Source organism: Lissotriton helveticus, chromosome 10 (genome assembly GCF_964261635.1).
Source record: "Lissotriton helveticus chromosome 10, aLisHel1.1, whole genome shotgun sequence".
Classification (NCBI taxonomy): domain Eukaryota; kingdom Metazoa; phylum Chordata; class Amphibia; order Caudata; family Salamandridae; genus Lissotriton; species Lissotriton helveticus.
Window position 1 is genome coordinate 980,433,977 of NC_136071.1, and position 13,824 is coordinate 980,447,800.

Genomic DNA, 13,824 nt, shown 5'->3' on the forward strand with positions numbered 1-13,824 from the left:
CTTCCTTAAAGATAAATCCAACACCCCCACCTCTACCATCCACTCGGGGATTATGCCTAATCTTATACCCAAGGGGACAGGCCAGGCCAAGCTCAACCCCGCTATCTGGCCTTGTCCAGGTTTCTGTTACTAACAATACACCCAAACACTGGGTTTCAATAAGGACTACTATTTCCAAATGGTGTTTGCACAAGGACCTCACATTGAGCAGACTGCAAGATAGAGTAGTTGTAGAGTTATTAGCCCCCACAGATTGAGTAGTCGGCCCAACATGCTGATGTACCTGAATTAGCTCTTCCCTGGTGTAAACATAGTGAGCTGAAGTGGATTGGGCAGCGTGGCTGGCGCAGGTCGCAGCCGGTGCGCGGACGGGCGCAGACGGGCTAGGACGAAGAAGTGCTTTCTAGCGCGAAAGTCCGAGGAGTCAGCCTCTGGACCCGCGACCAAGATGGCGCCTGTTGACAGCACCTTCCGAGTTCCTCCTCCCAAGATGGCGGCGAAATAGCCGCAACGAGATTCAAATCAGCCCAAACAGACTAAATCCTGCAAATGCAGGGTGAAAGATACTTTTAATGTGCGAGTGAGAACTATCGCCTAATTATCAGGGCAGCAGCAGGGTGAGTAAAAACAGCAGCGCAATACAGTAAGAACAGCGCTAGGACGAAGAAGTGCTTTCTAAAAGAAATTAAAAAGATTTCCATGTTGTTCAGTGGAGGCGCGACAGAGTGAACGTACGCACTGCAGGATTAGCAAAGTAGAGTCTACCTGCGTGCTTGCGTGTCCCGGCTTAAATCCCCCCTTCAAGCGCAAAAGTCCGAGGAGTCAGCCTCTGGACCCGCGACCAAGATGGCGCCTGTTGACGGCACCTTCCGAGTTCCTCCTCCAAAGATGGCGGCGAAATAGCCGCAACGAGATGCAAATCAGCCCAAACAGCCTAAATCCTGCAAATGCAGGGTGAAAGATACTTTTAATGTGCGAGTGAGAACTATCGCCTAATTATCAGGGCAGCAGCAGGGTGAGTAAAAACAGCAGCGTGATACAGTAAGAACAGCGCTAGGACGAAGAAGTGCTTTCTAAAAGAATTAAAAAAGATTTCCAAGTTGTTCAGTGGAGGCGCGACAGAGTGAACGCACGCAATGCAGGATTAGCAAAGTAGAGTAGATTCATGAAGGCTCATTCCTCCATGACTTGGAGTAGTGTCCCCAGCTCTGCCATCAAAGACATACCTCAAATGGGTTTGTCAGACATTTGTCTGTGACAGTCCCAGCATCGTTTAAATCTGGTAGTTTTTGAGGGGAAATAGTTCTCTTGCACCCTGGTTTAGAATTTTTGAAGAAAAAATCTTCGCAACATGGTCTGGATCAGTGTTTGTTGACACAGAAAGAAAGGAACTGACATAAGAGCACAATGGTGGCACTTATAAGCAGCTCTGTGTGTCACTTCCAGACAGAATGAAGTCCATGCAGAGCCACTCTGTGTCACTTATTGGAACACAGGAGTAGTGATATGTAAAGGTTTCCAGAGACATTTTAGAATTAGGGCTTTTCTAAAGGTGAGAATTCAGCTGTTAGAAGTATCCATCAGAAATGTACACAGTGTTTAGCATGAAAATATGGCATGGCTCCTATACTCTGGGCATAAATTGGATATTTCTGATATGAACTGTACGAATGTTTCATTTATGGTAAATAAATATCTTAGAGTTACATCAAAGAGATGATGCAGAGATGGAAGAATGTGTGTCAATTCCTTATCATTTTCAAAGTACAAGAACTAAATTACATTGCTCTCATCCATAATAATTAGGCGCATTTGAAAAACTATATTTATTCTTCATTCACGCTATCCAACTGATATAATTTGAGAAAATAAGGAACTGAAAAAACTCTATTCAGTTACATAAGTTATTTACTGCTTCATTGAAATGAGGCATTTTGTTTTGTTGTATGACAATGAATGTGTCCATCTTGGTCTGTGGAATGCATGTTACTGTGGGTGTTCACTTCTCATCTTTTGTGTTTTTGAAGGCACTTGTTCAGCACTAACGCTAAGGGTTCCGGCGCACACTGTCCATGGCATTGAGGGACAGCCTCTGGTACTGCCCGTGCACTACAACTACAAGAGCACCGCGACTGGGATCCAGATCATTTGGCTGCTCGATCAGCCCCAGGCTTTTTCGAGATACCTGCTCACATCTGTCAATCAGTCTGTGGTGCCAGACCTGGAATTTCAGCACAAGTTTACCCTGAGGCCTCCCAATGCATCACTATTGATCAATCAGTTACATCGTAGTGATGAAGGCAAATACATTGTGAAGATCAATGTGGAGGGAAGCGGAACCATTTCAGCAAGCCAGAGCATCCAAGTCACTGTTAATGGTAAGAACACTGTATGTCTTATATTTCTACTAGTCCAGATACATTGTGAACAGAGGACATCCAGAATAGAGAAAAAACAGACTTTTTTACCAAGTTCTGCTTTGATCAGAAGCACCCATGATAGGCTTTCTAGTGTTTGATGATGTCACCTTGAGTTTTGATATCTACTGTGACATCATTCACATACGGGCCCCTATAATGTGAATTTTGAACCATGTACACAATTATGCCCCTCTATCCATATCTATCTTCCTCCAGAAGTTAAGAAAGCTCTTTCGTAGTCTCGATTATTTTATGCACATATTGCTGTTCCCGTGATTATTTTTCCCTGGCTTATTTTGGCAGAGAAAAAAACAGGTGATTTAATGTAGGTTTTCTATAGTAGGCACAAGAAACTGGCTGTGACTGCAGCTTGCGGTTGGAAAAAGCTGGTCGTTGTTTACTGACCAGGGATGAAATCCCAGGTTGGAGTGCATTTTACAAGATCTGTCCAGCAGCAGCAAAGTATAAAAAGTCCGTAATTCAGTGGGAGGTACGTTTTAACTGTCTGGACGCCTGTGCTTCTGAAGCCCTGCGTGACCTTCATGCTGTAAACAACGCCATAATCTTTCCACACTTGTGCACACCAAACCGCCCCGATTTCACAGTCGTTCACTGGTCGCCAGACTTGCCACTGTTATCTTGGTCGCCACGGTTTACTGCGAAAGTCTCTGGTATCTTTAGAGGCAAATGCGGTTTGCATGCAAATAGCCAATATGCGTTTAAACGCGGGTTTAGGACAGCGTGTTTACCTTCCCAATATCATGAAGGGACAGTCCCAGTTCTTCACCAGCTGTCCAGGCAGATTTTGACAAATTTGGCGTATGCCCCGGTTGTTAGGGAGGATCGACGTAAAACAGAGGGAGGCAGCTTTTATGTGCTCAAAGGCAGAACGAGTTAGCAGCTCTCGTCAAAACAAAATTTAATTAACAGGCTGGATTTAAAAGTTGCTTTTAATTTATTTCATTAATGCACCGTTGCCTGTTTGTAAAAGTTGATGTACACTGTAATTTTAGTTATTATTTTGTGCCACTCCGGTTGATGTAAAAGTGTAGTCGGTTTGTTGGTTGGTGGTTTTCAAAATCTGGTGACCTTATGTTAAATGTGTTTCTTTAATCGGATGCCTTAAATTTACTTCAGTCCAATGAATTTTAGACATGTTGCTTCTTTCGCAAACTTTCACACACTTATGTTAACATTTACTGTATGAGAAATTCACCTGCTCTTCCATAGAGCCTCATTCTCAGAATTAGGGTCTGCGGATAATTACGGTTGTGAGTGGAATTCAAGTACAGCCCAATGTAGTTAGGGCCTCATTTCTGAGTAATTGGCGTAGGGCAGCGCCGCAAGTCTTCTTGCAGTGCTTCCCTACGCCAATGTGAAAGGGCAGCCATGCACCGTATTTGTGAAATTTGTGTGCTGCAGAGGAAAAAACAAGGACAAATACAAACATTTCTCCTCGTTATGCCTGCTCTAGGGAAGTGTAAGGTTTTGGTGCTGCTCCAGGTTTACATGATTAAGTAAATGTGGGGTAGAGTCAAAATCCCTGGATGTTGCGAGGGAAAACCCACTGCAAAGCCCATGGAGCTCCTCCTTGATACGGAACAAGGCAAGGCAGCAACTTGCTCTGCTTTGCCTTACACCATATCTATGAGGCCATGCAAAGCCACGCAGAGATTTGATTGAGAGGCTTATGCCACCGTAGCATCAAAAAAGTGATGCTCCGGCAGCAGAAGCCTCTCATAAATAAGCCCCTTAGTTTGGCAGATTTCACGCAGTACTGCATACATGGGAACAAGAAGAAAAGTGTTATGTTAGGTGTGACTCTGCAAGGTGCACCCACAGCTAAAAACTCAGACGTTTATGGTAATCTCAAGAGTTTTTGCTGATGCTTCCCGCATTGGAAACAAATGTAAAACTGCTGAAAAAGGAAGGGTCTATCATCACTGGATTTATGCATTCCTAAAGGGCTTCTATATTTGATGCCATTGCCACGAGTTCCAGTCCTAAGGGGTCTCCTCAGTTCCTCATGTTTCTGAAGTTGATAAAAAGAGTTACACTCCCTGGTGGTTTAACTTGCACTTTACAAATGTGTGTTAATAGGATGCTAAAAGGATGGAAATGTCATTAGATTTTCTGGGGATTTAAGAGGAGGGAGTTCTTTATAGGGTTATTTTCTCTGTACAGCAAATTGTTAAAAAGGATTGTTCGGTAAATGCAATGTTTTAGTGCACTTCGTCTAGCAAATAGCTCTGCCTGCAATCTTCATGGATAAGTGCAGACAAAAGGAGCATGCATGGGAAATCTGTGATTAGCTTAGATATTCAAGACTTCTGGTGACTTTTTTGAATTCCCAGAAAGTCAGAAATCCTCAAAAACCAGAGTCGATGGGTAGATTTCCAACTTTCAAACTTTATTTGTGAATTGGGCCCATCATATGAATAGAAGATGTTAAAACACTTAAGCCCCACACTCATTCTAATTTTGAGCTTCCGTCTCAACTCTTGTCTATTTAAATATTAACTCCTTGCTGGAAAGTAACATGCGCTGTATAGTAGAAACTATAGAAAGAGTCATTAACCCCTTGAATGCTCATGACGAGCTGAGCTCGTCATGAGCCACGGCGCTCCGGTGCTCATGACGAGCTCGTCATGAGCCGTGGAATGCTCGCATGCGGGGATAATTCCCCTGCTGTGCTGAGCGTTCCACGGGAAGGGGTGTGGCCGTGACGAGCTGAGCTCGTCATGAGCACAGGAGCGCCGTGCCTCATGACGAGCTCAGCTTGTCATGAGCATGTGAGCGCTGTGCGCGCCCCCCTTCCCCCCAGCACAGCGGGGGAATATCCCCCGCAGCGAAGGGGTTAAGAGAAAAAAGAAAGTGCTCACTGGCTACGTAAACAATGAATCTGCCCACTACCAACAGGCCTTCACATGATGGGCCCGACTCACAAAGAAATGCCAAAATTTACAGACTCAACTTTTCACCTAGGCAGAGCTTAATTGGTTAAAAAAAAAAATAGTTGGCGGTTCCCAAAATATTCCTTAGGAGACAACTGCCCACATTAACCGCTGGCACCTCTCACTTCAACCACATGGCGCTGCCAATTGCCTGCATGGGCGATGCCTAAATCCAGAATGCAGTGTGCGAAGCCGCCTTCATCAAGGATGGACTACTGACACACATGGATATATTCTACCATACATGCCCATGTAACACCATCTCATGCCATGAACGGCCACTTTATCTCAGTAATTTCCATTGATTCCCTCATTTCACTTCAGAAGGACAAGCAGTGCTCAAAGGTAGCACAGTCACCAGCCTGTTTCACAACAGAACATGCTGCATTTCAGGAGTTATCCCATATATGGCAACTTAAGTGCCATCGATACAGGGCCAACTGTCCTGCGGCACCTCTAATACCCTCTTAAGGTGCCTGTTATAATGTAAGTGATGCAAAGTAGCTGAGCCTGACTTAGGCCCTGGTTACATTTGGGCGAGCAAGCTTTTGGTACAAACTCACATTTGTTCCCAAAACGTGATAACAAATTGGGCACAAATTGTGCCAGATGAATTAGTTTGCCTACGCGATCGGCAGCAGGTTAAATCTGCCACGGAGCATTGGTAAATATTTCATGCGGCCATTCCATGCCCCTGACCAGGGCAAATCAGGTACAAATTGGGTGTAATAGGTTGAACGGCCTCAGGCCTCTCACAAGTGCAGCGCGTCATCAGATCACTGAGGAGGGTTCTGGACATTTTAAAACTGAATCTAAGCAATCGATGTATGGCCTAGAGCCCTAGATTCTATCCTATAAAGTAACATTCGAGGAAGCTCAGGACGGCGGGCCCATCAAGCACCCACACCATTTGCCTAATCACAAGAAGAGTGCAGTCCGTATTTTGTCATTTAAAAATGTAGCAGCTTTCGATGGGAAAAGGAAGCCTGAGAGTTCAGAGGTGTTTTTCTTGGCCGTTTTACTAGGATAAAGCCGCGGTGGTGTGCCATTCCGGCACAGGTGTGATGTAATAAAAAGACACTTGTGTTACAGGTGTGTCTGTAGACAACAGCGATAACAGCACAGGCACACATAACAACATGTAGTACCTTGGACTGTTGGTCGAGGCAGACCTACATTTGCCTTGTATCAAGGGATCATCTACCTCTAGCACATACATTGAAGTGAGGGCGGCCTTTGCTGGTCCAGGCCTGCTCCACTGCGGGTACACGTCCTCATTGCAATGTTGCAAAGTTAAACGCGTTTCTAAAACCAAGACTCCGGTGTTTGCCTCCTCTCTTCAGGCAGCATGTAAGCTGATGCTGCCCCTTCACTGTTTGGCACCTCTTTGTAGTTTACGGTCACAGTGTACTGCCTTGAAGACTGACACGTCAGAATCTAATGCAGGTGCTTCAGTCCGTCTGAGGGCTGGTACCTGTTTTCACACCACAGCAGTGAATGCTGGCTGTGGCATATCACAAAATGACAGGGTCCCACTGCAGACTGTGATGAGGGTCCCTTGTGTCTGCTGTGTCTCTTAGATATTCATTGGCCTTGTGCTGAATGGGGGCCGCTGGACAGCAGTCGAAGTGGGGGCGGGGTCAAGGGCAAATAAAATATTAGTTAACTATTTTATTGATCTTTCACCTTAATTTAACTGCAGATAGAATAGCACAGGCCTTCAATAATAAAATAAATGCAAGTTAACCTAATCAGTGGCAGATGCACTATTTTACATAAGTAAGCCTCAACTGGTTAATGTGATCAGGGCAGATGTCTGTGTGTAACCAGAGAGCCACATCAATCCTGGTTGATGCAGTGGAGAATAGTGACTTGTGTATTTTTAGGACTTCGATGTCCCAACCTGTGGCAGAAAGCATTATGAATATGTAAGTCGTTGTTTTAAACTTGCATTAAACACAGTATGAGAAAGGCTGATACAAAATGTGCCAAAGATTTCGGTTTAAGATAAAAACAGTCATATTTTTACCAAGAGTTACAAGGCAAGGGAGCCCCTTGTGCCATCTATATTTGACAACGGAACTCTTCATTCAAAAGTGAATTTAAACCCTGAGCTCACTGCACAGTTGGAGGCAGGGAAACAAGGTAAAACTGTATTGATTGGAGTTACACTAACTATAGCAAATCTGTAACTATGGGGGTAGGGCAACAAAGGGGGTAGTGCTGATAGAAGTGAACAGCCACTTAAAGACATGGTCTCCGACTGAGGTGGAATGCTTGGGAGTGGTCTTGCCAGTGAAAGTGAATCAAACATATTTTTTTTATATCCATCCACCTTTAGAGACCTTTTTCACAGAAAAATAAATCATGGCCGGACTGAATTAATAGTGCCTAAATGCCCTTTTTGCTGTGACTCCTATATGTACTTACAACAAACTTTTGATCTTACCACAAAAAGTACTAAAAACAATGCAGAAAAAGGTGTGAAGTTTTATTTTTAATAATATCGCCTGGGTGGAAAAAGCCATGCTCTACACATCTCTATACAATGGAGGAGTTGGGGCTCCAGATATCCACTGATGTATTGTAGCAGCATAATTAGCCCCAGCTATGACTTGGTTCTCACAGTTAAAGAGAAGCCCTGTTGTCAGATGGAGAAAAAGTCCTATAGGGATCCGTTATTTGACTTGTTCTGGTTGCCATTATGTGCACAGAAGAGAAACCTGGATTTCCAGGGATGAGTCACAACAGATACTCAACCTAGGCTGACGGTCATGGTATACTTTTGGGCATATTGAATGATAGAGGAACACTAAAGAATTGTTGGATGTGAAATCCTTGGTATGGTCTTCCCCCAAAACCTTTTTTTTGCCTTCATCCCTCCAGTTTTCTGAATTCCTTTTTGTTGGCATTAGGACTCTGTACAATTTACCTCTGCTAGTTAGTGCTAAAGTGCTTGTAATCCCTCCCTAAAACATGGAAAAATCGCCCTACACCGGATTGGTACAATTAAGTACATGGTACCACATGAACCTGTAATTGAAATGCTACTAGTGGATCTGCTTCACTCATTGTGCCTCCCACTACAGTAGCACATTAAAACATGCCTCAAGACTGTCTTTGCAGCCAGTAGTGCAGTTTTAAACTGCCACTTTGACCTGGGAGAACGGGGGATCTCGAGCAGTAACCAAGTAGGTTTACCGCGAGACGAACAGAAGCCGCAAGTGACGGGCACTTGCCGTCTTGGAAGTTCAGATGCCCATGAAGCGGTAGTTACCGCCTCAAGTGTTTTTCTCCTGAATGAGGAAAAGACACACCCTTTTACACTAGATCGCAATTTTGCGGTCTTCAAATTGAACGAGGGCATGGTGCACCTTAGCGCGTGCGGACCACCCAGTTCAATCACCACGGTCCTGACGAAAACCTAAGAATCACTTCAATGGTTGAAACATGTAGACCTTATTATTAATTTTTCTTGTAATATTCACATAGCACACTTCGCTATTTTTAACGTATTACACTTTTTGAGACACCAAAGCTTACCTAATTAGGCACGGGTGCCACACTGATTTTATAGGGGTTCAAGCACTCAAGAATAAAGTCTTGAAGTGAGTAGTTTTGGCCCCTTTTTAACACACTTGTCACTGTAATTTTTATGCACATATAAAAGAAAAAGAAACCCGCTCCACTGTAGTCAGGTGTCGCAGCACACCCTGTGGGCACTCGGCCTATGGGGTGGGACCCCGATGATGAAGCATGTCACCAACTAGGTTGGTGAGTGAGGGGTCTTCTATAAGGACATGCACTGTCCGGTAACAGGTTGGGGCACACTGTGCTGACCTGAGCTTTAAGCTCTAGAAGCAGAGGTTTTTTCTCTGTGTTTTCCCAGGGGGTACTCCTCCATTGTTGTTTCAGAATAAACCTTTTGCCATGCCTAAACCTTCCTTTTTAATGCACATAGGCTACCCCTAAGGTAGGCCCTAAAAAGCCCTTTGGGCAGTGTGCATTGTATTTAAATACTGGGACATGTGGGTTTAAGTTTTACATAACCTATTAATGAAAAACTCCTACATTCATTTTCACTACTATAAAAGGCATCTCTCTCCCATTTGATAAAAATGGGTTATCTTAGTATATTTAATAAATTCTACATTTTGTTTGGGAGCAGGTAGGAATATCATGTTTGGACTCAAATGAATTTTACTTTTAAATCATTCTGTGTGGCAAAGTTGGATTTTAAGTCACAGTTCTGAAAATGCCACTTTTAGAAATTTTGCATTTTCTTGCCCTAACCGTTTGGCGCCTTCAGCCAGTGTCCTAGGTCACATGACTGTAAATGGCTCTACTGTTGGGCTATGTGCATTCCTCCCAAACAGTGAGACAAAGTGGGATAAGCCTGTTAGATGTCTGGGGGCTGAGCTGTTCCCTGCCCCACCTGCACTTCAAAGGGCTGCCTTCAACACACACAAAAAGGTAGCTGACAGTTTAGCTTTCGTCACCCTAGAAAGCAGAAGAACTTTCCAGAACCGGAACTGGGGATAGGGCAGGGTTTTCCCCACTGCAGAAGCTGGCACCGGGTGTAAATATCGGTCCATCAGAACACCTCTTCAGTACACTCCTGAAGATGATGAAGACTTCAGAAGGACTGTCTGGACCCCCAGTGGCTGCCCTGCTGCTAGAAGCCTGCCTTGCTGCCTAAAGGAGAACTGGACCATCTCCTTGAAACTAGGAGCAGACTGGCCTCCCATGGGAGCTACAGGAACTTTAAAAACTCCAGAGACCTTGAACACTGCACCTGGTCTACGCTGAAGTGTGTTCTAACCCCCCCATGTGGTGCCCCCCCAGGCCGTGGACGCTTGGTAGTGGGGTTGGTGCCACTGCTCCTGCCTAACCCGAAGTCTTAGGAAATGTTTCACCAAAAAGTGTTGTGCGAATCAAAATATGATCAGCACTACCTGCCCACCGATCTGCCCAAGGTGCATCACTGGTTGGACTGACTCGACAGTAGCAAACACTATGGTCTTCTCCGCAGCAGCAAATGCTGTTTAACAGGACCACTCAGCGAAGGTGTTCGGCCTTGTGGAGTCCACGTCAGCTACTGCCTGCGCTTCGCCCTGCTGGAGATTTTCATCACCCAAAAAAGTGACAACGTCGGACGGTAAAAATCTTCACTGCAACTCTAACGACGATGCCTCCTCCTCTTCCTTAATCATAGCCTGTTGCCTTACCCTGCGGAACTCAACCTTCTGAGGCACTTCTCTTCTAAATTTCTTCTGAGTCCAAAGGTAAGCCGAAAAGGGGCCCAATTCACCTTGTGTATCCTACTTGCACTCCATCGTAGTCAACCTTAATTTTTTCTCGAGCAACCAGGTACCCGTGGTTGGCGCTTTGATGTTTTGGGCTTATCACACTAAAAACGTTTAAAATTCATGACACCAGTTCTACTAATTGGATTCAATTAGCTTAAGTGTCATTTTATTTATACATTTTTTCTCTATTTTTCTGTATTGGTGTTGGATTTTTCTTGTGTTGTGTTTTCATTTTATTACTGTTTTTGAATAGCATACATGCTTTACACTTTCCCTCAAAGTTAAGCCTGTCTGATTTTGTGCCGAGCAATCAGAGGTTTAAAAGCACAAGGTAATTTAGTGACTTTTGTGATTCACCCTGACAAGGACTGTGTCTGAGTAGGGCTTTCACCCCCTCAACCAATAACCCAATTTCGTCCATGAATAGAGACCAATGCACTGAGTATTTTTTCTTAAGACCACATGACCTGTATAGAATCACACAACTGTTGCATTGAGCACGTTCACTGGGGGAGAGTTTCATAGGAAGTAGAGATATGAACAAAATAGAAGGGGTTTATCAACAGGGGAGTCAACATGGGCTATCCTGATTTCATGTAGCGCTTTGGAACGAGCCCAATCTTTACTAACACTCCAATTATAGCAGAAGTGGTCTGGGGGATATGGATTAAAAAATACCAGAGGGTTCACCGATATTCATTTGAAGAAGGACGGCTAAATCTTCTATCTGTCCTACACAAAGGGGAAACTGTACAAAATAATGCTAAGGTGGTACTTGTTGCCGATCAGTTTGAGTGCAATGTATGACGGTTCGAGCAGTTGTTTGCAGGGGTGTTATGAAATAGGTACATACATTGATATATGTGGTGGACATGTGGTCGTGTGTAAGGTATTTGGTCACAGGTCCTGTAGGAGGTCAAAGTTGTTACTAACATTCAGCTGCCACTGGATCCTTTCGCTGTGTTGGGGAGGTGAATGACGAGGGGCTCTATCCACTGTCAACATCAACTGGTGGGATTGTATCTAAGATGTGGGTAGATTGACAGTGGCTCAGAAGAGGAAGGCCCCTAGCATTTCAACATTGGAACCGCAGTGGAGTAGAACCTATTACCTTTACACTTTGGAAAAGCTGACAGCAATCTTGATAAACAAGGTACCCCCGTTTGAAAACGACCTTCACCCCATTTCTTATATACCATTAGAGCCAAGCTCCACGGTCGGGATACAGTCTCAATCACCCCTTTTATCAGTGGTATTTGTAGATAAGGACTCCAGCATGACATTGACTAAAATATCTTGATAAAGTTGGCATAAGTAATGATTGGGTTGATTGTACTACTAATGATTGATGGCAACCATAAAACGTAGTCCTTAATGGGGTCCACCAGGGAAATAGGGGTTGTTGAGACATAAGTAGCCTAGTGCACCTGTTCTTTGTTGTCCTTTATTCGACCATCTCAAATGACTGAAGGGCCTGCGTTATGCCAAGGACTGTTGAGAAGTCAGAATTCATCCTGATTGCAGTTGGCCATCATAATGGAAAACATATCCACTGAAGCATCATATTCTTTAAGTATGCAATCAGCCTTTGCTATGCCCAGGTTGGGTCCTGCACAGTTTTTCACGAAGAATGTACACAGAAAGAAACCTGCCATGATCCACCCTTTGAATCAACCAATGGAAGGTGGCTTTTTCAGTTTATGGACGTGGCCCGTCCAGTTGAAGCTTTGGCATCTGAGGTAGTCTGCTGCAGCACTGCAGAAATACAACTGAGCAATATTACAAAATGCTGTTTCTTCTAGAAATGTATATTAGTAATAAAAAACAGATGATCTGCTACGATGTAAATTAATGCAGTAAAGCATAGCATTGTAGTGAAACTACACAGTGAATGAATAAACCCTGTCTAGGTCCCAAGGCAGTCGAAATTTAGACACCCCCCCCTCTCAAATTATCTCCTAATACCCAATGCACCGGAATGTTTTACAAACTGACAGCTGCCAGAAGATGAGCTTTTTAGATACAAACTGTTATGTTAATGTGATGTCTCTGGTTTCTTTTCTTTAAGTTGTATTTTGATCCCTTGTCGTGGGCCCCTAAAAGGAGTGGTGCCTATAGGCCAGTGCCTACTTTGCCTATTTGGTAATCCAGAACTGAAACTACAGAACGTTTATGTTAGTCCGGTACTCCGCCCCAACAACCACTAACACAAATGAGTCCCAGAAATAATCACCAGTGAGATCTACCAACCACCAGCACAAATTAACCACTGCACCAATGTGGGTATAGATTTACAAAGCTCTGGAAGTTACAAAAATGTGCAGAACACTTCTGCAATGCTGCAACAGTCACACTTTTCCCAAAATCCTCTTTTATATTCAATTTTCGCATGGACAAACATACACATACATATGCTCGAGCAATCACCGAACAAAGTACAAATGAACTTGCTAACATTTTCCCTCAGCCTTGGAAATATTTTCCTTCTCCCACCCTCCACCACTTTTTGGGCTTTTCTCTTACCTTTTCCACCAGTGAAACGGATTTATTCCTGCTTCAATATCAGTAAATCTCTTAATAAGATGGAAATGGGCAGAGAAGAAAGCTTGTGAATACTCCCAAATACACACGTTTGTGGGTTTGAAAAACCTTTGAGGGCACCTCTGCCTTCGATCGTTTCACTGCCCCTCAGTGAGAGCAGATTTACTGCCACGCAATATTATACAACATTGAAGTCAACTTTTACATAGCTTTACAACTACAAATACAAGTTTTTTGACTATTATAACTGAGTTTTGTCTAAATAAGCCATTTGCATGCGTATGTTCCCCTTTTCCTTAGATATTGTGGTACAGATGTATAACTGGCATACCGTCTCCAGGCCTGAACTCTGTGGACATTATTATAGTTACTTATTTAATAAAACTAATCTAAGGACCAGACAACATAAACTGCACCTTTATACAACCTTTACCACGCATTTTTTACCACGCAATACCATTACAACGCAGGCATTACAACGCAAACCATTACAACGCATTGCGCTGGGGGGCGCTCTAGGATAGGGAATACGTTTCATTTTCTATCCAACACCTTCCCTAGTGTCCACGGGGACTGGAGTTGGAATAGAAAATTATACTT

At 43.8% G+C, this 13,824-nt stretch overlaps 1 protein-coding gene across 1 annotated transcript in view; it reads left to right on the forward strand.

The window, feature by feature from the left end:
- Positions 1 to 13,824, forward strand: part of HEPACAM2 (HEPACAM family member 2) — a 497,170-nt gene that overhangs the window by 97,172 nt on the left and 386,174 nt on the right. The window contains exon 2 of the mRNA XM_078663656.1: positions 2,028 to 2,378. Coding sequence (XP_078519782.1) covers positions 2,028 to 2,378 — 351 coding nt within the window. The remainder of the gene's footprint in view (positions 1 to 2,027; positions 2,379 to 13,824) is intronic.